At 54.1% G+C, this 23,329-nt stretch overlaps 11 protein-coding genes across 11 annotated transcripts; 3 read left to right on the top strand and 8 right to left on the bottom strand.

Annotated features, from left to right (window-relative positions):
- Window positions 1-1,269, bottom strand: J3D65DRAFT_341348 (uncharacterized protein). Its single transcript, XM_066795490.1, has 4 exons — window positions 1,098-1,269; window positions 879-1,041; window positions 176-825; window positions 1-111 (listed from the first exon to the last, which is right to left on the bottom strand). Exons 1-4 carry the CDS (start codon window positions 1,164-1,166, stop codon window positions 94-96), a joined length of 900 nt encoding a protein of 299 aa, XP_066656385.1. The 5' UTR covers window positions 1,167-1,269; the 3' UTR covers window positions 1-93.
- Window positions 1,270-2,004: 735 nt separating this feature from the next.
- J3D65DRAFT_695248 (WD40-repeat-containing domain protein) lies at window positions 2,005-3,910 on the bottom strand (the record flags this gene model as incomplete). The annotated part of the gene is made up of 4 exons (XM_066803995.1): window positions 2,005-2,740; window positions 2,780-3,577; window positions 3,623-3,791; window positions 3,851-3,910. Coding segments are annotated over 4 exons (1,422 nt in total), but the record flags the coding sequence as incomplete, so codon positions are not given.
- A 310-nt stretch (window positions 3,911-4,220) lies between these two features.
- Window positions 4,221-5,985, top strand: J3D65DRAFT_341474 (S-adenosyl-L-methionine-dependent methyltransferase). Its single transcript, XM_066795491.1, has 10 exons — window positions 4,221-4,432; window positions 4,510-4,556; window positions 4,607-4,686; window positions 4,754-4,776; window positions 4,826-4,844; window positions 4,902-5,003; window positions 5,054-5,067; window positions 5,116-5,165; window positions 5,286-5,423; window positions 5,475-5,985. Exons 1-10 carry the CDS (start codon window positions 4,391-4,393, stop codon window positions 5,896-5,898), a joined length of 939 nt encoding a protein of 312 aa, XP_066656383.1. The 5' UTR covers window positions 4,221-4,390; the 3' UTR covers window positions 5,899-5,985.
- Window positions 5,986-7,588: 1,603 nt separating this feature from the next.
- On the top strand, window positions 7,589-8,789 carry J3D65DRAFT_341043 (uncharacterized protein). The gene has a single exon (XM_066795488.1). The coding sequence runs from the start codon at window positions 7,837-7,839 to the stop codon at window positions 8,440-8,442; it is 606 nt and encodes a 201-aa protein (XP_066656382.1). The 5' UTR covers window positions 7,589-7,836; the 3' UTR covers window positions 8,443-8,789.
- J3D65DRAFT_341044 (uncharacterized protein) lies at window positions 8,790-10,782 on the top strand. The gene is made up of 2 exons (XM_066795489.1): window positions 8,790-10,281; window positions 10,499-10,782. The coding sequence occupies exons 1-2, from the start codon at window positions 9,137-9,139 to the stop codon at window positions 10,554-10,556; spliced, it is 1,203 nt and encodes a 400-aa protein (XP_066656381.1). The 5' UTR covers window positions 8,790-9,136; the 3' UTR covers window positions 10,557-10,782.
- A 77-nt stretch (window positions 10,783-10,859) lies between these two features.
- Window positions 10,860-11,921, bottom strand: J3D65DRAFT_602677 (uncharacterized protein; the record flags this gene model as incomplete). Its single annotated transcript, XM_066798141.1, has 1 exon — window positions 10,860-11,921. The coding sequence occupies one exon, from the start codon at window positions 11,919-11,921 to the stop codon at window positions 10,860-10,862; it is 1,062 nt and encodes a 353-aa protein (XP_066656380.1).
- A 634-nt stretch (window positions 11,922-12,555) lies between these two features.
- On the bottom strand, window positions 12,556-13,944 carry J3D65DRAFT_658139 (uncharacterized protein; the record flags this gene model as incomplete). The annotated part of the gene is made up of 2 exons (XM_066802537.1): window positions 12,556-13,413; window positions 13,471-13,944. 2 exons carry the CDS (start codon window positions 13,942-13,944, stop codon window positions 12,556-12,558), a joined length of 1,332 nt encoding a protein of 443 aa, XP_066656379.1.
- Window positions 13,945-15,978: 2,034 nt separating this feature from the next.
- On the bottom strand, window positions 15,979-17,108 carry J3D65DRAFT_602674 (uncharacterized protein; the record flags this gene model as incomplete). Its single annotated transcript, XM_066798140.1, has 3 exons — window positions 15,979-16,794; window positions 16,891-16,952; window positions 17,015-17,108. 3 exons carry the CDS (start codon window positions 17,106-17,108, stop codon window positions 15,979-15,981), a joined length of 972 nt encoding a protein of 323 aa, XP_066656378.1.
- A 964-nt stretch (window positions 17,109-18,072) lies between these two features.
- J3D65DRAFT_530779 (uncharacterized protein) lies at window positions 18,073-18,255 on the bottom strand (the record flags this gene model as incomplete). Its single annotated transcript, XM_066796668.1, has 1 exon — window positions 18,073-18,255. A coding segment is annotated over one exon (183 nt), but the record flags the coding sequence as incomplete, so codon positions are not given.
- A 1,462-nt stretch (window positions 18,256-19,717) lies between these two features.
- J3D65DRAFT_695236 (uncharacterized protein) lies at window positions 19,718-21,311 on the bottom strand (the record flags this gene model as incomplete). The annotated part of the gene is made up of 2 exons (XM_066803994.1): window positions 19,718-21,146; window positions 21,198-21,311. 2 exons carry the CDS (start codon window positions 21,309-21,311, stop codon window positions 19,845-19,847), a joined length of 1,416 nt encoding a protein of 471 aa, XP_066656376.1. The 3' UTR covers window positions 19,718-19,844.
- A 733-nt stretch (window positions 21,312-22,044) lies between these two features.
- Window positions 22,045-23,287, bottom strand: J3D65DRAFT_622783 (uncharacterized protein). The gene has a single exon (XM_066800104.1). The coding sequence runs from the start codon at window positions 23,212-23,214 to the stop codon at window positions 22,066-22,068; it is 1,149 nt and encodes a 382-aa protein (XP_066656375.1). The 5' UTR covers window positions 23,215-23,287; the 3' UTR covers window positions 22,045-22,065.
- Window positions 23,288-23,329: the final 42 nt, after the last annotated feature.

Raw genomic sequence — 23,329 nt, 5'->3', positions numbered from 1 at the left:
GCAGGTGAACAGAACCCGATTGACGGAATCAGGTGACGGAAACCAAAATAAGGGCCAGACCAAGCTGCGTTGCCCAAGCTTGTGTCCCTGAAACTACGATCGCTGGCTTTGCTGCGTGTCCGATGCATATCAGCAACCGCGCGGTTACCAGACAGGAAACTCAAGGTCAACTTACGCCACGTGGGCCGCCATGAACGATGACGGGCTCTGATATAGGTGTAGTGTCGCGGCCCTCGCGTGCCTTGAGTATGCGCCCTTTGTATTCTTTCCCGTGAAGCCGCGCAGTAGCTGTATTCACCTCCCAAGCAGTCGAGAAGACAGCAACCGCATAGCCATTCCTCAGATGAATCTTGATGGGATTGCCGTACTGGCTAAGCAGAGTACGGAGCTCGGTTTCTGTGACGGAGTAATCGAGGCCTCGGATCAAGACGCTCCGGGGCTCAGTCGAAACTGATCCTTTGGCTACGTTGACCGGAATGCCGTTCTCATTCAAACGGTAGCTCGGTGACATGACAGGCGGCATCGCCATGGCGGGATATGCTTGCTGGTACGGGGCCACGGGCATCTGAATGGGGGAAGCGTACATGGGCGCTGTCATTCTGACAGGAGGTGATGAAAACAAGGGAAAGAAGGAGTCCTTGTCTTCCAGGGCACTGAAGACAGATTGAGGGCAGATGTTTGATCTCTCAAAGGAATGTCCTCGAAGCTCTGGATACACATCTTGGCAATTACACCTGATAAGCCTTGGACGATCCTGAGAGACGTCAAAGTGGTGCAACAGGAGAGGCTGCTGTGTCCGGTCGAATTTGCTTCGTCTCATGAGCTCTGCAGTTTGTCAGCGGCAGCTCGATTCTTTTGAGTAGATCAGTAGCAATTACCATATACTCTTTCCGCCTCCTCATCCGTTCGAACGCTGAAATAGCCCTTTCTGCCCTCTGGCAATTTCCACGGCCGTGGATCTACCTCTGTCCATCCAGGCTGGTTCGTCGTGAATTGCCTCGCTATGTCTTTCAACGTCCGCCAGTCACAGTCGGGGGGTAGCTAATGGCTTTCCTTTTAGCAGACACACAAAGTGGATTTCGCCGTCGAAGTCATACCCCTGAGATTAAAAAAAAGTTCTTTTCCTTGGGCCGCATAGGGCTATACTTGGACAAAGCAGCGGGCATTTGAAATTTGACCAAGGCCTGCACCGCTGAAATCAGGACGATTGGTTCTGTGCTGACGGATTCCCACAGTGGGGCATATGTAGGTGCCCGCGGTTTGACAGATGCCGGGTGACAATGGCTTGCCGAGAGTTCAATGGCAAGCCTTTAGACGAGAAAGGTGGGAACGGGAGATGATAGCGAGCAATGCGGGATAGAATGTCTTGTGTATGGACCAGGGCGAATTGTTCCGTCTTATATACTCGACCGTCCTCAGGCACAGTGACTTGGCACGCGAGGTATGTCTACGCGCCCCTTCCAAATGCGTGGCATACAAAGAACCGAGAAGCGGCATCAGCAGAGCAGCAGACCCCGGTAGAACGAGGGCAGAGACAGAACATGCAGAAGACCCCTGCCCACATCGTCCTTATTCCTGGGAGGCATCAGCCCTTGCCGCACGCGCAGAGGACCTTAGCACGTTGGCAAGGGTCAAGGATTCGCCTGCGGATCCAACCAGCGATACGAGGCCATGTCGAACAAGCAACGAGGGATTGGAGATAGTGCGACGAGCAATCTGGGGGCATGCGCAAAACCGCGCGCGAGCCGCGAGTGCCCTGTGTTGTGGCGCCTGTCAGCCTCGTCCGGGCAGTTTACCGTTTCGATACATGCAGCGAGCTTGCAGGTGGGCCGGTAGCTCGTCTTTCGTTGTGTGGCATGCCACCGAACGCGGTTCGAATTTGCAACGTCGGTAGACAACGACAGCTTGCGCCATTCGGAGACGAGCTTCTGCATCGACATCCGGCTGTTCAGCGTTGCCGTCATCCCGCTTTGGTCCAACATGACGCACCGTGTGTGAAACCCAAGACCACTTGCACTGTGCACAACGCATCTGCGAAACCTCGAGTTGGAGTAGGCTGGCGCAATGGTCTACATTGCCCTCGTGTGAGCAAGTAGGTTGATGCGCACAATCGTTTATATTGGATACCGACAAGGCTTGGAGGCTTGCACCCACTCCATTTCTCTTTGGGAGACGACGATCATTTTAGGACAGCACCAAGTGATTGCGCCCACGTAGACAAACTCGATGGCGTAGGTCTGTGCCAAGTCGTCTCCATGAAGAAGAATAACAAGTTTGAGTGGGTTGAAATTCATTTGCTGACCACAACCGAGGAGTGAACCTGCACTACTAGGCGGCCAGGACCCTCATGGGATTTGACTGCTTGAGGGAACGCGCCAAAGAATGAGCCTCTGATCAAATCCACCACTAAGCAGCCATTCTTGTTCTCCACCATCGGTGGAAGCGACTTTGCCAGCCCACAAGCATCGAATCTTTGACCCAGGCTCGTGGCCTTTCAATGTCTTGATAATCTTGCCGGTGTGGGCCTCCAATCCCCTGACAACCCCGTCGTCGCCATTTACCCAGACCCCACTTCCGTCCGGTCTCCAGGCAAGAGACGGTGTGGAGTACGGCGTCTGCGGGGCAAGGGTGGAGCACTGGACAAGGATTGCGGCCGACTCGCGTTCTTGCACAGCAAGAGCTTCCCGAGCCTGAGAAGCTTGAGTCAATGTTGCAAATTCACCTCGAGAGGAGACGGCATCTGACGTTTCACCAGAGACCTCTGAGGAAGATCCCGGACGACTGGCAGCAGCAGGTGGGACGAGAAGTCGACAAATGATCAACTTCATGTGCGGGACGGCAGATGTTGCAACCGCCAGGAGAGATGGATCTGTTGGTGAAAGAGCTATGCTGGATGGGGTAAAAGCTATCCAGGCGTTGGAGGTAGGTGCAAGGTTTTGTTTCCCAAGAAACTGTAAAGTGACGGGGCGTTCCAAATCGGCGGAACCGCCTGCGGCATCAGGGAGCGAATAGTAGTGGAGAAATGTGGAGTCCCTGCGAGTCAGTAGGAGCAGGGGCTTGGCGGTCTCTGGGTGCTCGACAAAAATCATGTCTTCTGGATTCGTTGGCAAGACCAGGGTTGCGATTGGAGCCTCGAGTCTGAGCGTAGATTCGTTGCTCTGCCGAAGGTGATAGAGGAAGACTTTGGCATCCCAGCCAGCCGTGGCAACCCACGTACCATTCGCTTGTCCTCGTGAAACAATCCTGACAGCGTATTTCGTGTGGTCCTTTCTCTCATCAAGCACCAGTTCCTCCTTGCTGTCATACAGCACGAGCTTTCCCGACATGCTCGAGGTCAAGAGGTATCGTCCAGCAATCAAGTCGTACGCAAGAATAGGCGAGTCTTGAACATGGGTCAAGGATCGGTGGACATTGAAGTGGTCGTTTTCCGACGACAAGACGTGTAAGCGACGATCGGCGGTCGATGCCATTACGAAAGGCGCAGGGCTTTCGTCGCCAAAGGCAGTATTTTCGACAGAGGTATTGAGGATGTTGGACGAGGTGGGCATCTTCGACAGCTCGGTGGGGACCGAAGGGGCTATTCTGTCAGTGAGTAGCTTGGAAAAGCTCTAGATGTACTCACTTGGTTCGCGCCAGGCCTTGGATTCATCTTCGACTCCGAGCTTCTCGAAATTCAGGCTCAGATCGAACATTTCCTTCTCTCGAAGGATTTGCTCCAAAGAGATGTCGCCTTTGGCCGTCGATCCGGCATCTTGAGGCAGTCTTGCTTCTTCAAGGAATGCTTCGAGCGTCTATCGAAAGCTTTCGTCAATTAGTCTTGACTTGCGGCATCAAACCGCGTGGAAGCCACCTTTTCGAAATTGTTGGCGCGAAGGAATCTGGCCACCAGAACAGCGGGCGATGGTAGAGCCATGATCCTGTTTGATTTTGGCTGCTTTCGCGAAAAGGTAACGAAAGGCCGACGATGTGTTGAACGACAAGCGGTAGGGTGGATTTCCAGTTGGTGGTTGTGTTGAAGACAGCCGTGCCGCGCGCGATCAATGAGGTCATGAGTTGCGAGTCAGCGTCACTGCTTAGTCAGAGGCCTGGTCTGTGAGTTGACAACGTCAAACGCGTCTGTCGCTGCGAGAGAAACCATGTCTTCCTCATTATTGAGGATGGTTCTTATCACGTTTCATTCTTGCATTGTGTTTTAGCATCAGGACAGCAGCATTTCGGGACTTGTGGTAGCTTTCTCCTCACGTTCACAAGCGCGCAGTCAGACTTTGGTTGTGCCGCCGTCGTGCATTAGACCCGACCAATCTAGCCTTCTCACGCGACGACTGCGCTTTCGCTCTTGGCTCTTCCCTTGACCTCTTTCGCCTGAATTCTTCACGACCAGCTATCAGCTATGACTACCCATTCATCTAGCAGTGGATCTTTGGAAGCAGATGTAGGCTGCCTTGTTAATTCTCGCCGATGACCCGCAGCAGCGGCCTGAAGAGAGATGTACGCTGACGTCCTTTTCAGTCTGCGCGCACCGATCAGGATTCCGCCTTGGGGGATTCCTCGGCATCGTCAGTCCGAGCTGCAGCGCGTTGAAGACCACTGATTCTAATCATGTCAGACCTACCACATCTTTGACACCTTCGATTCTCGACTACCGCTATGAGCATGGGAGAAGATACCATGCTTACAAGGACGGCTGTAAGTATTACAAGCTGATTTTATTACCAAGCCCTGGAGCAAGAGTGTTGACTTTGAAATACAAAAGCCTATCATTTGCCAAACGACGAGGTAAGAATGCCTCCCGGAAATTTAGACAAAAGCGACTAACCGGCCCCAGGTCGAAGCTGATCGCTTAGGTTTGTGAGGATGCCATGTTGTGACAGGCCTCTCTAATCGTATCGAGCTTGATTCAGACCTCCAACATCATCTGTTTCGGTTAACCACCGACGATGCGCTGTATTTGTCGCCGCTTCCGACCAAAATTCATAATGTATTAGATGTAGGGTGTGGTACTGGTATGTGTGCGTTTGAACATATTGCGTTTCCTCCCACTGATCTCTAGTAGGGATTTGGTCTATCGTTCGTCTAGACGTCGCCCCTTCCGTGCCGCAAATCTGATTTTCAAAGGAGTTTGCCGACGAGCACCCAAGTGCCAACGTGCTTGGAATAGACCTAAGGTATCCATCACCGTTTCGGCTTTCAGGCCCGGCATTGCTAAGACTCGCAGTCCCATCCAGCCGACCGAGTATGACTGGTGCAGCTCAGATCTCTAAGACGACATGCTGAGATATCTTTAGGATACCCCCTAATTGCAGCTTTCTCGTGGATGATGCGGAAGACCAATGGGCGTGGGACACGAAGTTCGACTTCATCCACATCCGTGCAATGGTTGCTGCTGTCAAAGATTGGCCGAAATTACTCGGACAAAGCTACGAGTGAGTCTAACGGCTATTGGGCCATGCAATATGTTGACATTGTGGCCCCAGGTTCCTCAATCCAGGTGGTTACATTGAGCTTCAAGATCTATGCGTGCCACCAAAATGTGACGATGGCAGCGCTCCATCTGACTCGTCCATGCTTGAGATATCTTCCCTTTTTTCCAGAGCTGCGGCTATGGTCGGACTCGACATGCAAGCCCCCTCCAGATTTCCACAGATGCTCCACGCCCTCGGCTTCGAGGATGTTCACACAAGACGGTACAAGTGGCCGATTGGCCCTTGGGCCAAAGGTTCAAAAGAGAAGCTACTGGGTCGATGGGCGCTTCAAGACTGCTTTGACGGGATGCAAGGTGGAACCATGGCATTCTTCACTCGTGTGTTGAAGATGAAACCAGAGGAGGTTGAAGCGCGCCTTGCAGAAGCGCGGAAGGAAATGAAAGGCCAGAAAAGTCACCTCTATCTCCCTGTGTAAGCCCTGTGAACTCTTGGATCATTTTTTGCATTGCATATTGACGCAGGCGCAAGATTTTTCACGTATGCACGAAAGCCATTGACCGGAAGTCAAACGGTCCAGCCTGGTTCCGTCCCGGAAATTTTTGAAGAGGATGCAAATTCGCCTGCTCTAGCTTCTTCCGAGTCTGAGAAGTCAGAACACCATGCACTGAAACCAGACTTGCAGAAAAAATCGGAGTCGAGTCCCGAGCGAGGGCAAGATCAACGGCAGTACGAAGAGAGACCTGAAGCAGCCACAACCTGAGTTGGACCCGAGAAACAAAGCAAGTCTTTGGGGGACACTGCACCGACCCGCGTCCAAGTCATGTGAGAAGCATCCTTGGGAAAGTCTGATTACCTTGAGAGTCGCTTGCTGAACGGCAGGATTGATTCGAATGCGGAGAATCACCCGTGAAGAAAACAGGATGAGGCTGCAGCCCTGTAATCCTGGCAGAAAAGAGGTCATTCTTTGCCGCGTATTGGTCGGTGGCCTATCATGAGCAATCTGAACACAATATTACTCAGCAGTCCGCATCTTGATTCGACACAAATTTCGTGCGGGGCGCTTACCTCCGAGTCCCAATTGAACGGAAACACTGGCTTCCCGGTCTATCATCTGTCTCCTCGGAAGCACCACATTCTTGCTTTGGCACATGTATCATGGATTTTTGAAATTGAGAGTAATCACATCCTCAGGGTTGTCTGAGCTCTCGCTTGACCTCCGTCCGATGATGATCGCTCTGGCCCACGGCAGGGATCTTTGGTCGTCGTGGCGGCAAGCGCTTCGCAGTCCTCGAATTCAACACCCCTTACCAGACGCGACAGGCGCCTGTCTTTGCCCCAGAGGCACCAGCTTCACAATCTCCTGCAAGGAGCGGACCGAAAACCTTCGACATGTCACTTATGCCGGGCAACGACAGGCGGAACGAGGAGCCAGCAGTGAGAAGATCAGCCGAATTGTGGCGTTTCCTCAGGAGACTGTGAGAGCAGTGCAGCCTTCTTGGTGTTACGACATCGGTTCCTCATGAGCAACGGGCCGTCAATCATCCATGTGGCACTGTGGGCGAGCCTCGGGAGACCTGCTTGCAGTGCCTCACAGATAGCGTGGCTCAACCTGAAAGGCGTCAAGTATGCTACTGCCAACCCCGAAAGATTGTTGTGCCCAGCTTTGACGGTCCATCTAGACGCCTTCCCGCGCGCTTGTACCGATTCCGTCTTTGGTCTCACAACGCATGACCGGGGCCCTAGGTCCTTTTGGTCAAAAAGGCTGATGAGTTCCAAACTCGAATGCTTGTTCAATCTAGCGGTGAGTCCCAATATCGGAAAACGCTCCGTGGGGGCAAAAATGACAATGAATGAACGCAGAAATGCTTCGTGATCCCCTAACTGTAACTTCGGAGGGATACAAACCGGGCCAAAATACCAGCCCACATACAATCTGACGACCCCCCTGTACCAGTGGGTCTGTAATCTTGAACGCAGCTTCGCCTCAGACATACGCACATAATTGGCCATCCTCGTCACAAACGATGCTTTTCCCCGGAGCATGCAGGGTTTGCCGTCGGCTGAGAGTCCAAGCTCAAGTCACCATGCAGCGTGCGGCAACTTTGGTATCCAGCACGCTAGAGGGCAACTGTGCCCGGTACCTCCTGGTTTGTAAACCAGACCTTTGCATGGGGAGTTGCAGATGCTCACACATGGCAAGGGCATCTAGTTCTATAAGGTCACACAACGATCTTCAAGGGCAGCTGAAAGCCGTCTTTCCAAGTCGTGCGCCCGCCGATCTTTCTTCACAAGCCAGCCTGGGCGAGTCGACAGCCTCAGCGATTAACGATACCAGGGCGCCGAGGATGGGCCAAAGGCTTGGCCAGGCCCAAACAGGCACGGAGCCTTGGATCTCTACCACCGGAGTACAGAGATGACGTATCGAAGAATTTGTGCTCAGGCGCGTCCGATGAGTATTGAGCAAGCAGAGATGTTGGGGACACCGAATTTTCCTCATGCGCGATACACACGATACACACAGCCATCCCCACAATATCTTTCCCATAACCCCAAGGCTTCGCTCATCTCCGGGCAGCAAGACGGTTGTCGCACAGTAAGCTTCCTACGTCCGAGGAGCTCTCACCAGCCCTGCATCAAGCAGACTCGGAGGCGGATATGCGAACTATGGTATGTCCGGGAGACACGGGGAGGCAAAGGCAAAACCCCGCAAAGTTCGAGCGGTGTCACTTTGTTTCCAGAAAGTCGGAATGGGGCCGGCCGGTCATGCTCGTTTCGATGTTGTCGGACCTGCTTGGAGCCATCGTTATTCTCACCGGTGCCAGCTGCTCCGAGCTCCTCAACCGGTCCACTGTGCCGTGTTTCAACTCACATGGTTCTTGTCAGCATCGTTGATGGTCCCCCCGGAAGTCGTCACGCTTCGACGTGGCTGCATAGGCAAAGGGCGCAACCTGTTTCAACGGCTTCCTTTCAACGGATTGCGTGTCTTTGTACCTGGAGCCGCGACAGCGGAGCAAGATGAGTAAACGTATACGACTCTTAAGTGGGTCTGGAGTCGGAGCCGAGCATTTGCGGTATACGTGCCACAGCCTTGCAGCGCCAGCGAGCCACCGTCGAAGCATCCCAGGGCGTAATCGTCAACATCGATCGCCAATTGTATCGCTAAATGTCAGTCAAAAACAAACAAGGTGCCGCAAAACCGCTGCGAGGCATGGGGCAAATTGACGACTTGATGATCGTCATATTGCGGAGCCTTGGCCAGCATTAATTGCACCACCAAACGCGCCCGGCCAGAGAAAGTTTTTCAAGTTTTCTATCCATTTTTGTCAACCCATTTTCTACCGCAAGCCAGCCATTACCCGAAAACCTGATGGACCCGATGAGTGTAGAGTCCGAAGCAAAGCATGTCCCAGTCGCAAGAAATCAATCGAACCGTCCAGAAAGAGCAAGGGAAAACCGAATCTAATCGCAAAAAACCAAGTGTAAAGGCGAGAAGGGTTGGACACCGCCGCAGTCGCATCGTGGAGTTTCCAAGGGGTGGCGCAATCTTTTTCCAGAACCAAGGCGAGTTACTCCAAGAAGCTAGCCGCGCACGCCTTCGGCCCGGCCCGTTCCATCGCCATGTGTGCCCAACGACCTGAGCTACTCCAACGACCAAGCATGCAACGAGCAGCGACCATGTACGTCGGTTGGATACGACCTCAGGCTCTCTAGCGATGCCATTCAGCTCTCTGTCGATGGAGGGCGATGATGTTGGCCTCATAATTCCTGCGCAAGCCTTCCTCAATGTGTTCCGCCTCCACGTACTGGGTAGCCTGGTACTGCTGCATCTCAGGGCTGTGCTGCACCCGCTGAACCGGAGCCTGCAGGGGCAGCTCTACTCGATGCTCTTGGACGCCGTGAACGTGCAGGCTCCAGAAATGAAGGAAAGGCATCGCACATGCTGGGCACTGGTAGTAGCCGCCAGTGTGATAGACGAGCTCGTGGCGCTTTTTGGAGTCCTCGAAGTCGAAAGTCGCCACGCAGAAGTTGCAGGGATACGGATCGCGAAAAGCAGGGTCAAGCCAGTCGTAGAAGCCAGTCTGGGCGGCATGCTGGATATCGTGGAAGCCGGCTGTCAAGACGACTTTGTCGCCATTGTCCTTGCCTTCACCGTCTTCTGCTTTTTCCTTGACCGGGAATCTCGCCTTGCTGTCGCATTCCGCCTTGTCGCAGCCAATGCTGGAGTTGTCGTTGCCGTAGATGCTTTCGGACATTGTATGGGTCGAGATTGTGGCCTGGCTTTTGCATTCCGTCTTGGCGGTGAACTTACCAGCGTTGTTCTTCCGGCTGTCATATTCCGGGGTGGGCTGAGCCGAAATCGTCGCCTCGCTGTCGTAAGCCGTCGAAGCAGGGACGTCGGCGTGACCAAAAGAGTGAAAGTAGTGGTAAGTGGGCAGTGTTTCGGTCGTGATCGATTCGGGGAAAGTGTTGGTACAGTCGTTGAGGAAGCCCTCCTGGTTCGCATTGACGGTATGGCTCAGAGCTTTCAAGGAACCGTCGCCATGCTTGTTGTGTGCGTTGTCGAAACCCAGGAAAGGACCGGCGAAAGAATTTCCCTCGATCTGAACAGGAGCGGGCTCCTCCACGCCTCCATGAATCGCAAAATCGCTGGGAATATCTCTCGGAGGAGAGGTGACGGGCGGAGCCGGTGCCGACGAGCTTGCTCCGTCCTCTTTCATCTTGGCTTTCATGTTGAGCTTGATGATCAACTTCTGAGGCTCAACCTTAGGCTCGGCCGTGGACTCAACCTTGGGATGTTTGCGCGGGCGACCACGAGGGCGGCCGGTCGGGCCCTTTCTCTTCGCAGCCATGACTTCAGGTGAGCCTCCGAAGGTGACTTTGACTGACTTTTTTTTTGGTGTTTTGTATGTTTTTGGATTTTTTTGCTGTTTTGTATGTTTTTGGATGTCGCAAGGCTACTAGACCTGTCGAGGTGACTGTTCCTGATTTTTGTTGTTGTTTTTTGTTTTATCCGATGTGCCGCAGAGCTACTCTGCCAAATTGTGTGCCGTGTCTGAAAGCTGATCAGTCTGAAGTTCGATGCCGTCTCGGTGGAAGAGTCTCTTTGAAGCTGGGGCTGCTCCTCGAGGTTGATGCTCACCTGCGCCAATAACGCCTCAAGGTCAAAAGAGTTCGGGTGTCTCAAAGCAAAAGGTGCCTGCTAGGGCGAAAGAGCAAGGTTCGGTCGTGGGGTAGAAGGAAGCGAGGGTGTGGTGCTCAGGTGTAGAGCGGGCCGTTCAATGGAAAAAGAGGTGGAGAAATTGCAAGAGTGTGTAAGTGTAGAGTGTGGGCCCGGTATTGTCGTTGTTGTGTCGGGGTGGTGCGCGAGCGCCATGCGCACCCAGATTCCCCGTCCGCTCGCGTGACGCTCGAGGACCGGCGGCGCAAACATGCTGCCTAAGGAAGCGCACCATCGTGCTTGTCTCTCAAGTGCCTGATCATCGTATCGTTCCGGCCGAACGTTTTACCGCAAATGCGGCACACAGATCGGTTCGGATTGTTGTTGTGCGCGCTCTTGGCGTGGCGGACCTGGGACGTCTTATGCTCAAACGTCTTGTCGCAATGAGGACATGGAATGACATCTCTGGCACCGCTGGCACCGCTGGCAGCTCCGGCGCCTCTGGCACCTCCGGCAGCTCTGGAACCTCTGGCACCTCTGGTGGCACCTCTGGTGGCAGCTCTGGCAGCTCTGGCACGTCTGCGACGTCTCTGACGGTTTCCTCCGCCTTCTTCGTTCACTCCCTGTTGAACGTCGTTCTGACCGTGCTGCAGATTCGCACTCGCATCCTGGCTTGGATCATGCTCGACCTGACCGTGCTCATGACCATGACTGTTTGCACCCTCCTGCTGGATGTATGGATTAGGCTGACCAGACGGAGTGAGCTGGAGGTTAGCAGTTGCCTGAAGGTTCGGATCGGGCTGGGCATGTGAAGTGGCCATGTTGTACGGAGTGGGCGTGTTGTATGGAGGTGGGTCGTAGAGGGGAACGAGCTGGGCGTGAAGGTACGCAGAGGGCGCGTTGGAGGGCGCGTTGTAGGGCGCGTTGTAGGGCACGTTGTACTGAGTGGGCTGGCCAAACGAAATGGGAGGGTCTTGAGTGAGCTGGCCAAACGAAGTGTACTCGGCGTACTGAGCCGGGTGGTTGTATGGAGTGGCCTGAACTTGCGGAGCCGGCTCGCCGTAATGAGTGGCCGGCGTGTACCCTGCCGGTGCGGGCTGCCAACTTTGCTGGAAGTTGCCGTAGGCCTGAGCCTCCTCCTCCCAGTTTGGAACCACAGGCAACGGATTGTCCTGGAGACCTGAGGGGGCCTCGGCTGCGGTGGTGGCGGCGGTGGCGGTCAAGAAGTTATCTTGACCATGGTTCGTCAGATTTTGCATGGAAAACTCGGGGTTTTCCAGCAATCCCCCTGAGGGGCGACGGTCTCTGGGCCGCTGGTCTGAAGACCTCTTGCGAGGCATGCCGGTGGCTGAGATGGAGTTGGGAGCGGAGGAGGACGGTGAGGTTGAGGTCAGAGTCCTGTCAGAGATCGCAGCATGGTTTTAAATGAGAGACACTGGACGGCGTCGTAGTCCATGGCCGGCGTGAAGTCCACGAGTTGGTCAGATCGTGCGCCGCCAGCTTCCTTTTGACCAGTATCACGACATCATCACGGTGGTTGAGTGTGCGTGCTTGTAGGAAGGTGAACGTGGTTATGCCAAATCGGAAGAGACAGGTGAGTACTAAGTCACAGACCCGAGCAGTCAATCATATTTTGATAAAAGTCTGATATTGGTATGGTTATCGGTCTGTGCGTGCTTGTAGGAAGGAGAACGTGGTTATGCTAAATCGGAAGAGACGGGTGAGTACTAAGTCACAGACCCGAGCAGTCAATCACATTTCGATAGAAGTCTGATATTGGTATGGTTATCGATCTCTTATTCCTTCATATTTCGATCTTTTCGCGGCGGGCAGCTGACAGAAAATTTGCTGAAAGACCGAAATGAACGCAATCTTTTGGGTATTCGTCTAGACTCTGAAAAACACTAATCAGCCATGGTTGCTTGTCTAAGGAGAGAAATGGCGATGCTTACCACGCCGAGGAAGCCAAATGGCTTACTTCTTCCGCCGTCCACCTCTTGCAATGCCAGTGCCCTTTGAAAGGCGACGGCCGAGACCCAGATGCTGAGAGTTGACATGATCCGCCAGAGTATCGGTTCGATAGAAGAGTTTTCCACAATGCGGACAAGGGTGAGTGACTCGTCGCGTGTGCTCCGAATTCTGGTGGCGAATCTTGCTGCGTGGGAGGTGGAACCTAAGATCGCAGTGATCACACTTGTAAGGGTAGTACTCGGGGTCGTCAGGACCAGGGGCGGCGACGGGCTGGGCGATCGCGTTGTTCCTGGCACCTTGCGCCCCCTGACGCCCAATGGGAGGGTAAGGACTCCGGTAAGGGTTCTGGTTTCTGCCGTTGTCTCGCTCTTCATCGTGGGGCAGCTGCATACCACCAAGTCCGAAATCGAACAGGTCTTCTTCCACTTCTGGCTGTTGAGCTGGCCTGAAACCATCGGCGAATTGGCGAGCTTGTTCACCTCTGAGCCCAGGATACGTATACTGCTGCTGGGCTCCGTAGGCGGCTGGCGCGGCTGCTCCCCATTGCTCAGAATTTGTGTAAAGCTGGGGAAAGAAGGTATCCGGTGCGCGCGCAGCTCCTTGGCCAGGATTTGTGTTCTGCCGACCACGATAGGGTAGAGGCGCTCCAAATACGCTTCCATGATCGGGATATGTGCTCTCAAGGGGAGGGTTGGCGACAGGTGGATGTGTGGTCCCGCCTCCAAGGCCAACACGTCCGGTCCGCACGGGGATATTCGCAGCCCAAGTTGGGTGACTGCCGTTGTTATGATGCGCCATCTGGTCGGGATGATGGGCCATTGGCGGCGCGTCGTGTTCCTCTCCAAAGCCGGGGTAACTGTTCTGTTCCAGACGGTCAGCAGCTCATTCACCTTGATGTGCGCTTTCAATGGGACTTACCACCGGGTTGGAATGAAGACGAAGACCCTGCTGAACCGCATGTCGCAACGCAAAATCAGGAGGATCTGGGGTTTGCATTGGACCGGGAGGATAGTCGCGTCTGAGTCCAGAGAGGTCTACCTGCGGTTCACGACGGGCTCGTGGAGCTTGGTCTGCGCTTCTGTAGCGACGAGTTGAAACCTGATTGGGGCGGTTGGCAGCGCCCGCGGCTCGATACGCAATTCCATTAGAGTAAATAATGCCGTCGTCGTGTTCTTGCTCGACAGGTCCTTGGTTGGGTCGTGCGGGAATGGTGAAAGCAGGTGCCGTCGCAGGATTCAAGTGAACAGGCGCAACTGGAGCATATTGATCGGCCATTTGCACCCACGTGTTGTGGAGCCTATTCAGCTGCTGCTCACTGAACCCATCGTGCGGTGCCCTTGAGCGCTTATTGGAACTTTCCGTCTCTTCGTCACGCGTTCTCTTCGGGGCCATTTTGAAAATTGTGTCCGAGTGATGAGTGGAGTCTGAGTGTAGAGGCAGAGCAAGGTGTTGGTGAAGAGAAGTGATTGTTGGTTCTTGGCGTGGGAGGATGATCACCCTGGACACTTTATGTGCGAAACAAACATGCAAAAGCTGACGGAATTCATGTCGCCAATGTTCGAATCCGGGTGACGAACAAAGACATCAGGACGGCCCAGGCTGGGACGCGACAAGGCAAAACTTTTTGTGAATAGATAGCTAGGGAAGAAGACAAGGGGGAGCATTGGTCATGTATACACTTGAAAGAACTTGGGAGAGCACCAGAGAGGAAAGGTTACAAGATCTCCCAATGCGGAAATAGCACTTCAGTTGATCGGACCTCGGCGGGTTCTTGGTTTTATGAAGGTGGTATGGTGAAGCTTTTGCGCGTAAATCGTTGCCGTGTAGGCGACTTTCTTTGTGTCAAGCCCTGATGAATGGGCTTCCGAGTCAATCTGGACACCACAAACCCCAACATTCTCAGCATCATGTATGGTGTTGCGCTTGGCTTTTCAGGCATCCGTGCCCGGGCACGGAAAGCCAGCTTATTCTCGTGAAATGGAAGTGCGTTGAACATTTGGGCTATCCCGACTCTCATACTAGGCAAGCATGGAGCTCTCCAGTCTCGCAAAAATGGCAAGCCCTCCAAGAACTTTGAAATTTGCAAGCAATTGATGGAGCGGATTCCAAGGGCTCGAAAGCAGATTTTGACACGAGGAAAACAACACACAGTTCGAGAGTATTCACCATACCAAGCAAGCTGGAAAGTAGTTTCACCTTCTCACATCGGTGGGATTGCCAGCTACTGCTCGATGAACACCAAAAATTTGAATCCAACTTCGCTGCTCGCCCAGAGGCTTACAGATTCGATCGTGCATGGCCCTCTGAGCGATCCAACAAAACACTTCGCTCAGAAGACCCGAACATCTGCTGTTGCGACAAAGGAGACTGCCGAGGATCGCCTTTTGTCATTGTTCCAATCTGCCGACCAAAGTCGTTTTCGTCAGGCACTCTTGTCGTGCTTTTTCTTTGTTGCCTGGCCTGTCGGGTCTCCTGGAGCCCACAGCCCTAATCGCAGGTCCTCGCATTGTCCGCGCTTTAACCAGCGTTGTTGCTGCCGGCTCTGTCTGCATTTTGCTTGTCGCCCGATTTGCCGCTCTGGAAGCTCTGAGAGCTCGCTCCGGTGGGCTGGTCCGACATTTCGAGAAGGCGCGGGTCTATAAGACTCGGGTCGATGGATTTCTTGGGTTTCTGAGGGCCACCGTGCTTGAACTTTGCCAGCATCGTGTCTGGGCTGTAAATCGACTCGTCGGACTCTGGCTGCTCTTCAAACTCAGGGCGAGGGGGCGCCGGAGGGGGCTTGTAGCCAGGATACTTGTAGTCGTATGATTCTTCCCACGTGGTCGGCTCCGGGTACTCGAACTTCTGCTCGTTGGGATACTGCTCTTGACGCTGTTGATTCTTCGATCCGCTGGGAGCTTTCAGCGTGCCCTTGCCATCTTCGTTGTACTGAGTCACGAAGCCGCCAAAAGTAGCCGCTGTGGAAGTAGTGTCTCCCTCACCCTCAGCCGGGGCTTGTAGACCGGGGACGTACAGCGACTCTGATTTGCGAGGCTTTTTGGAAGCCATGGATGGAGTGTCAGTGTGAGGATTGGCAGTTGTTGCGGAGGGAGAGAATGGTCAGATTCACTGGCAGGCTTTTTCACTGCAGAATCTTGCAATCACCTTGGACATTATGCGGAGGTAGGCTCTGATCATTCACTTCCGACCAACGCACGCCATGCTACGCTTGACATTAAGACCTCATGACCCAAGAAACTTGTTATGCCTGAAAGGTGCCCGAATCTTCCACTCAAAATATACAAGCAAGCCAACCGACTCTTTTGTCTTCCCGTAACAGAAACCTTTCCCAAAACTATCCCTTCCCGTGCAATTGGGTTGCTGGAATCCCACGGAACTGAGAGAAACGCCGTCGAAAGAGAAGATCACAGACCATTCCCTCTTTCACTACTGGCCTTGTGTATTGCGGGGAAGTCGAGGCTGATGCGGCAGCTCAATACGGTGCTCTTTGCGCCCGTGGGCCAGCAGGGCGTCGTTACGAGTGTACGTTCTGGTGCAAAGTGGGCATGCGAAGGACCGTCGCTCGTGTGGCTGTCTCTCGTGTATGTCCCTTATGTGGCGTCTTCTGGACCTTTCCAGCTTGAACCTCTTGTCGCAGTGGCGGCAAGCGAAGGGCAGATCAGCGCTCTGGTTGTCGGCCGTGTTGTCTTGTTGGTCGGCAGATTGACTGGCGGTTTCGTCGGTGCTTTGGCTGGCTGCCACTTCCGCGAGAGCATTGGAGGTCTGGATGGCATGCTCGAAGACGCTTTGGCTCAGATTCTGGTTGTTGCTCTGGCCGGTCTGGCTTGTTGGCATTCCCGAAGCGCAAGGCGAGCGGGTCAATGTTGGAGTAATCGGCTGGGGCTGCTGGAGGTGCATTTGGATGCTTTGGGAGTGAGAGGCGCTGCTCGGTGTCCCAGAGTGCTCCTGAGAGATTTCCAGTGGCCTGGGAGGTAGAACATCCATCCAGCGAGCGGAGTTTGCTTCAACTGGGAGAATATTCTGAGGATGTCCACAGACTTCCCTGAGCGCAATCGTCTGCGCATTCTCTTCGAAGAAATGCTCGATTGGATGAGCGGCGAATTCAGCATTCAGCGCATCGAGATCCGGAGTGCCGTCCGGAAGACCCCAAGCTGCAGAACCGCTGGGCGCAGCGAGCTCCTCGTCGTCTCCCTCTTGGCAGAACGGATTGGTCTCCATCATGTACCTCTGGTCCTCCTGCTCCTGGAGTCAACGGGGCACAGGGAAGTCAAAGGTCTCAGGTTTTTTACTGTGGAGGCGTTGCTCCAACTGCTCCGCATCATCAACCTCACGCCTGACCTCGCTGTCGCCATTGAGGTAAGCGTTGATCTTCAACCAGTCGTAGTCCTCGAGATTGTCCGCTATTTTTGGTAAGTTTTTTGTTCTCGAGAAGCTCGTCTGAAGTTGGGCTGAGGTGACTTACAATCTGGCGAGGACGGAACCTGGTTGGCGACTTTGGGGCGCTTGGTCGAGGGACCAGCGGCGAGCTTCGACTCGGCGGATCTCTTGGGAGCCATTGCTGCAGAGGATTGAATATACGGTGAACGTAATATGCGAGTGAATTGGAAAGGTTTGAAAAGCGGTCGATGAGAAGGCAGAGGTGTCGGGTTGGAGAGTTGAGGTTGAGATCGGGGATGTTGTGATAGGACGAGGTAAACAACCACAGTCGTTAACACTTCAAAATTGACACGGACTGTGCGCCCAATTAATCCGGTCGCCCGTTGGCCACGAATATCTCAGCTTCAATGATGCTCGATCGTATATTCAATATTTGCGCTCATCGCGTCAAAGGTGGCCATCGTGCTCTTCTAGGCTGTGCTTCGTCTGAAAAGAACGCTCAAAATTCCTGTCTAAAACCACCACCATCTTTGGCCTTCCCCCTCAGTGAAGTGTGAAAAATAAAAGAGGACTTCTCATTTATACTGACGTTAACATTGTATTCAAGAACTAATTGCACGCGCTTCAGCCTGCGCTCAAGAGGGAAAAAGAGGCTTTTTTAATGGAGAAACATTGTTGAAGCAAAACTGTGAATCTTTAACTGTCCATTGCACATGTCCCCTCCCATAGCGAAGGCGGTGCTTATCCATCTAGCGATCATGCCCTACGAAGCCTTTGCTCCTCATTCTCTTCCAGCGGCGCCCTCTGTTCTGCTGCTGGAGGCTGTTGGTAAGGCGAAACATACTGCTGGTAAGGCGAGTAGTAATGCCTGTATGGCGCCGTGTGGCTCTGGCTATACAGCGGATTGAGGTGCGGGACATGTGGCTGGGCATGCGGCAGGTACTGCTGCTGCTGGTTCTCCTGGTACTGCTGCTGCTGGTTCTCCTGGTGCCGTGGATGCTGCCGATATTGCAGGTGCTGCAGGTACTGTAGGTCCCGCTCATTCTCCCCGTCCTCAATAGCGTAAGATGCGGCGGGCTCCGCAGTGGCAGTTCGAGAGACTCTCGGCAAGTGCGGAAGCTCGACTCCATGATACCAACGGCTGTGTTCCAACAGCTGGTCGTTGCGGATGAAGCTCTGGGCGCAGTTTGAACACGAGAAAGGACGTTTGTCGCTATGAATGTTGTCTTTGTGTCGTTTCAGAGCGCATTTGCGAGTGAAGCCATCCCCGCATATGTCGCACATGAACGATTTTTCCGTGTCCACACTGTATTCTCGACTTGCCGGGCCTCGGGATGTCTCCGCATGAAGTGCCGTGTCGTTGGCTGTCGTCAGAGAAGGCTGAGCCTCTTGCTGAGCGATCTCGGCATTTGTCTGGGAGGCGCAGGCGTCCTGGATAGGATAAACTCCCGCTTGTTTAGCAGGAACGATGAGAGGTGCGGGGATGGGTTGGGTCTGTGACTCCGGGAGCTGAATTCGCTGCTGGGAGGTCTGGGCGCTCATCGGGAGGAGAGGTGCGTCGGAGGCGGTTGAAGCTTCCAGTTCCTGAGCAGGACCGTCGAATACGGTGGTGGTCGGCTCATCTTGCTGCTCCGGAAGGTTGTCTTCGATAGGCTGGGCGATGGGAGCTCCAGACACAAGCTCAGCAAGGTATTCCAGCCGCCAATTGGAACTTGCAAGCTCCACCTCTGGCTCCGGCTCTGGCTCCAGTTCACGGCGTTGATTTTCAGGACGATTCAAGGTTTCCTGTTCGACATTCGTCAGTCCAAGTTCTTCCCCACAAGCGACAAAATTGAGAAACACCTTTTCGCCCTGGTTCATCCGTGTCACGACAACAGACTCAGCGGCCGACCGGTGCTCTTGGTCGTCGACGTCTGCCACGGGAGACCTGTCCTCGTGGACTCGCGTGGTACTGCCTTCTTTCCTGAAGTTTTCCATCCTTTCCTTGCTCGATTGGACGAAAGCATTGAAGAAGTCCATCTCACCGGCTTCCAGAGTTGAGGGTCCGGGCAACAGGTTTCCTCCGAGACATTTGGAGAGCACAAAACCAGGACGTGCAGCAAGCTTTGAGGGGTCTGCTTCTTCGAACATGGCGATTCCGTCCGCTAAGGAGACTTCTCGAAGACTTCCAACATCTGCGACGGGACTCTGCGAGTTGGAAGAAGCGATGACGGGCGGGGAAAACCTGAATCGTCGAGACGGCGTGCCGTTCTCTTCGCACCGGGGCTGCTTGCTGGGGCGGCCATGGGGAAGTTCCATTTCGGCGGATCTCTTGAGAGCCATGATTCTGGAGTTGAGATGTACTTGGAGATGTACTTGTAGGGGGTGTATAGTCGGATTGGATGATTGAACGAAAAGGCTGGAAGACGTGGGTTGGACGATGTGTGTTGGAGGATGCGAGGTGGAAACTTGAGGTTGAGGGTGCGGTGATGGAGTGAGTAAACAAATGTCGGCACCGCCAACGTCAACAGAGACATTTGCGGCACCCACGATTAATCCGGGCCGCCCACTGAGGTAAAATTATTTTTTAGGGGACTTTGCATTGTCAGAATTAACACCGAAGTGCTGTATACTGTTTCCGAGACGCTGGCAGAAAGAACGCCAGCTCCGAATGTCTGTCTAAACTTCGCGAACTCCCACTGCTCCGACTTCTCCGCTTCCAGCCCTCCGAAAAGGAATCAAACGTAACAAGTACCTCATCCAAGAAGAGCAAAGACGACCGCCAACAATTGGCGGACTACCTATGACTCCCAGTTTTGAGGGGGCGTTCTGTCCTGAGTCGGCTTCAAACCATGCCGACATATTCTTCCCAACCAAGTGCTGTGCGCGGATATGCCCATCATTCCCTTGTACCGTCGATGGATGACCTCCCTGGTTTATTTCTGAGCCTCTCCGCCCTGCTGACCATGGTCGCCGCCGTTATGCTCATCGGGCATTCCTGGAGGTGTCGTAGAACCGCTCATCTGAGCGTTCTTGCCACCACGATGGATCGGATGGTGAGGCAACTCGACACCATGCAGCTTGCGTGCGTGAGCAATGCGCGCATCGTTGCGCTTGAAGGTCTTGTCGCAGTGGGGGCATTCCAGCGTGCGATCTGTGTGCTCCACCCTGTCATGACGCTGCAGCGACCTCTTGAGCTTGAAGCGCTTGTTGCAGGTCTCGCAGCGGAACGGCTTCTCATCTTCTTCGACGACGACGACTTTCTTGGGGGCTTCGTCGGCATCTTCGTGCTCAGGCATGTACAAAGAATCGGTTCGTTTTTCGATCGTCGCGGGAGTTTGAGTGCGCCATTTGCGGATCGGAGGAGCCATGTCGCGGGAATCGTAGTTCTGGAGCGCGGAAGTCTGGAGAGGCTGAGGCGGGCCATCGTGTTGGCCATCGAGTAGGACGTCAAGTCCGTCGGCTGGCTGAGTCTGTTCGTCGCCGAGCTGCATATCGGCCTCGAAGGCGGCCATGGCCTCATAGTCAGGCTCAAAAAGACCTTGAGGGCTTTGAGGAGCCATGGAGAAGTTGCGCGCCTCTGCGACTGTTGACGGCTCGACATATCGAAGTGGCTCCATAGATTGAACTATGATTCCCATCACATCGTCGATCGAGGGGCCCTGCTCTTCAACAGGCTCAGAGTTGAAAGTGAATCCGCTGGCAACTTCAGTGTCAATGTCGTTGATTGGCAGAGGGGATGTGTCTGCAATTGGTGCCACCGCTTCCATGAGCTCACCCGCCGCCGTCAGGCTGTTGTTGAAATCGCCCCCTTCCGTCACGTACTTAAACATGTCGGCCTCAATCAAAGTGAAATCCACATGGGGACTCTCCACACTTTGGAGCACGCGAAGGAATGCTTCATGGTCGGCGTTGTTGGTCTCCTCAGAAGAATCTTGGTCGATTGTGCCGCTTGTGGGAGTGAAGCTGTCGTGAACGTGAACAGCATGCTCCTCCGTCGAATGCTCCAAAGGAGCGTTAACATCGGTGGGCTCAAAGTCAGGTAACTGGAAGGGCGTTGCGCTGAGACCCTCCTGGATCATGAAGTTGTCGATCATCGCTTGACTTTCGGGGCCATTGAGCCAGTCGAGAAACTCATGGTTGATTTCGCCGCCGCTTGTGGAAAGAGTGGTGGTGATGGTATCGCCATCAAGCGATTCAGAGCGATTCTCTGACGGGTTGTTGACGTCGACGGATTCCTGAACAATGTCAATATTCTGAGGTTCAATTAGGATATCTGAGCAACTAACAGGAGGCGACGAAGATGGCGGATCATGCGAGGTCGTGAAGTCCTCTGTGAGCTTGGAGCGCTTGGGCTCAGCGCAAGAAAGCTCCTGATCATCCAAGCATCGCTTTGGAGCCATAACGTGTTGATTTGTGTGAGATATTCGCGCGATTGCAGCGTTTCGATGTCTTGCGTGGTGAGGTTGGCGTTAAGGGCGACAATGGCGTGGCGCGAAAGGTAAACAGACGGACCATGAGCATGCAGTTAGTCCAGGTCCGAAGTGAATTGGGGTTAAGCGAACGGAGCTGGAAAGAGTGATTTTGACTTACGGATTAACACTGTTCGGCTGAACGGTGTTGTTTTGGTGTATGGGTTCGAAACCCGTTGACCGCATACTTTTCATCGCTCGACCCAGGAAACATTCAACATACTCAGAAGCAAGTTTCTGGGAGCATTCAAACCCCGAGGTCGCGAAACCTCGCAACCGTGTGTACCACAACTTCTCCCACCAAGTCTGAGCTGTCCGCCCTCCCCTGAACAAGAGCGAAGATAGAGTCTTTGCCAATTTCAATTCAAGAAGATTTGGTTGGAGATTTGCCTAGACAACGGGTAAGCTGTCAATTAAGAAGTGAGCCTGCAAGTGGCCCCTGGGACGTCAACGACAGTAGAAACCACTGTTAGACAGCGCAATTTCAACGGCATGCGCAAGATGAAGAGAAATTGGTTTCATAAGTGGTATATCTAGGACCAACAAGCTCCACGTAAGAAGTTCATTCCTCCACCTTCGTCCAGAGCAACCACGAAACTAGGGGGGTGTCATTGAGTGGAAAGAAGCAAAGCAATTGAAACACCTCCCGCCTTCCATCCAATCCAGGGAACACCAGTCCATTCAGCTACGGCGAACTCGAACGGCGTGACTGGAGACGGAGCCGTTTCGACAGCTCGTCGCCGGAGCCCTCTTGTCCGTCGCGGCTCCTCTTGCGGGGATTCTCCAGATCCTCCTCGCCACGCTGCTCCAGAGACGCGTCTTCCTGGTCCTCTTGCTGGTCTTGCTCCTCTTGCTGCTGAGTCTGCTGGTCCTGCTCCACCTGCGGCAGCGGCAGTGGCAGTGGCAGTGGCTGATAGGGGCTCATCGTCGAAGTTGATGGCCGAGGCAACGGGCCTTTTGGAAGCGATATCCCATGAGCCATGCTCATATGCGTCTTCAAGGCATCGGAGCGGTTATAGATCTTGCGGCAGACAGAGCACACAAAAGAGCGCACGGCGAGGTGGTTTTCTCGCTCATGTCGTTTCTTGTTGTAAAGAGCTTTGAAATCTTTGCTGCAGTAGTCGCAGCTGAAGCGCTCCTCCTTGGCAGGTTGTTGGGCGCCAGACTCAACCTCTGGGTGGGCAACACGCTCGTGGTGCTGCTTTGAACGTCGTTCCCGGAATCGCACACTACAGTGATCGCAGCTGTAGGGCTTTTCGGCGGCTGGATTGGCGGCGGACGGGTTCCCAGGCCGAGGTCGATTCCGGAGATTCAGGAGATCCGCGTGAGAACAACGCTCATGGCGCCGCTTGCTGGTGTTCCTCGTGAACCGACTGCCACAGAAGTCGCAGCCAAAGGGCTTCTCAGTGTCCAGTGTCGCGGTCGGGTTGGCGGTCGGGTTGGTCTCGAGCTCGGGCTGGTGCTGGGAGAGGGTTGGTTGAGTTGAAATTGCAGCCGGGTTGGAGGTGTTCTCAGGCTCTGGTTGGTTCTGGGAATCCGGGAGGTCCGCGTGAGCGACACGCTCATGATGCCGCCTGGTGGTGTTTCTCGTGAAACGCCTGCCGCAGAAGTCACAGCTAAAGGGCTTCTGGATGCCTGTGTTCGTGGTCCCGAGCTCGGGCTGGTGCAGGGAGAAGGCTGGCTGAGGATAGATGACAACAGGCTCGGTTGACGGAGGCGGCACTTCAGAGGGCAGAATTGTGGTTTCCTGAGCTCCAGCTTGCTCAGTAGCGGCGTCCTCAACGGCGGTGGGACTCGCGGTGGTGGGAGAGTACCCAATCTCAGCCCTAAGCATCTCACTGAGACGGCTGAAGTCGAAGTCTTCAGACGCGTCGGGAGCATTCGAGCTTGGAGCGCCGGGAACAGTCGCTGGAGCGTAGAGAGCCGTCACAGGGGCGTAGAGAGCGGTA

The sequence above is a fragment of the Phyllosticta citribraziliensis genome, assembly GCF_038025025.1.
Source record: "Phyllosticta citribraziliensis strain CPC 17464 chromosome Unknown J3D65scaffold_5, whole genome shotgun sequence".
Classification (NCBI taxonomy): domain Eukaryota; kingdom Fungi; phylum Ascomycota; class Dothideomycetes; order Botryosphaeriales; family Phyllostictaceae; genus Phyllosticta; species Phyllosticta citribraziliensis.
This window is presented reverse-complemented; position numbering and strand designations above follow the sequence as displayed.

Excerpts from the sequence above, each read along its gene's own strand:
- J3D65DRAFT_622783 (XM_066800104.1), bottom strand. The coding sequence starts at position 23,214 with ATGCTTAGGGCTGAGATTGGGTACTCTCCCACCACCGCGAGTCCCACC.
- J3D65DRAFT_341043 (XM_066795488.1), top strand. The coding sequence starts at position 7,837 with ATGACGTATCGAAGAATTTGTGCTCAGGCGCGTCCGATGAGTATTGAG.
- J3D65DRAFT_341474 (XM_066795491.1), top strand. The coding sequence starts at position 4,391 with ATGACTACCCATTCATCTAGCAGTGGATCTTTGGAAGCAGAT. Across the intron at positions 4,557-4,606 it reads TTGGGGGATTCCTCGGCATC|ACCTACCACATCTTTGACAC; the intron begins GTCAGTCCGAGC and ends TAATCATGTCAG. Across the intron at positions 4,687-4,753 it reads CCATGCTTACAAGGACGGCT|CCTATCATTTGCCAAACGAC; the intron begins GTAAGTATTACA and ends GAAATACAAAAG.
- J3D65DRAFT_341044 (XM_066795489.1), top strand. The coding sequence starts at position 9,137 with ATGCCATTCAGCTCTCTGTCGATGGAGGGCGATGATGTTGGCCTCATA. Across the intron at positions 10,282-10,498 it reads CTTCGCAGCCATGACTTCAG|TTCGATGCCGTCTCGGTGGA; the intron begins GTGAGCCTCCGA and ends ATCAGTCTGAAG.
- J3D65DRAFT_341348 (XM_066795490.1), bottom strand. The coding sequence starts at position 1,166 with ATGCCCGCTGCTTTGTCCAAGTATAGCCCTATGCGGCCCAAGGAAAAG. Across the intron at positions 1,042-1,097 it reads ACTTTTTTTTAATCTCAGGG|CTACCCCCCGACTGTGACTG; the intron begins GTATGACTTCGA and ends GAAAGCCATTAG. Across the intron at positions 826-878 it reads GGAGGCGGAAAGAGTATATG|AGCTCATGAGACGAAGCAAA; the intron begins GTAATTGCTACT and ends GACAAACTGCAG.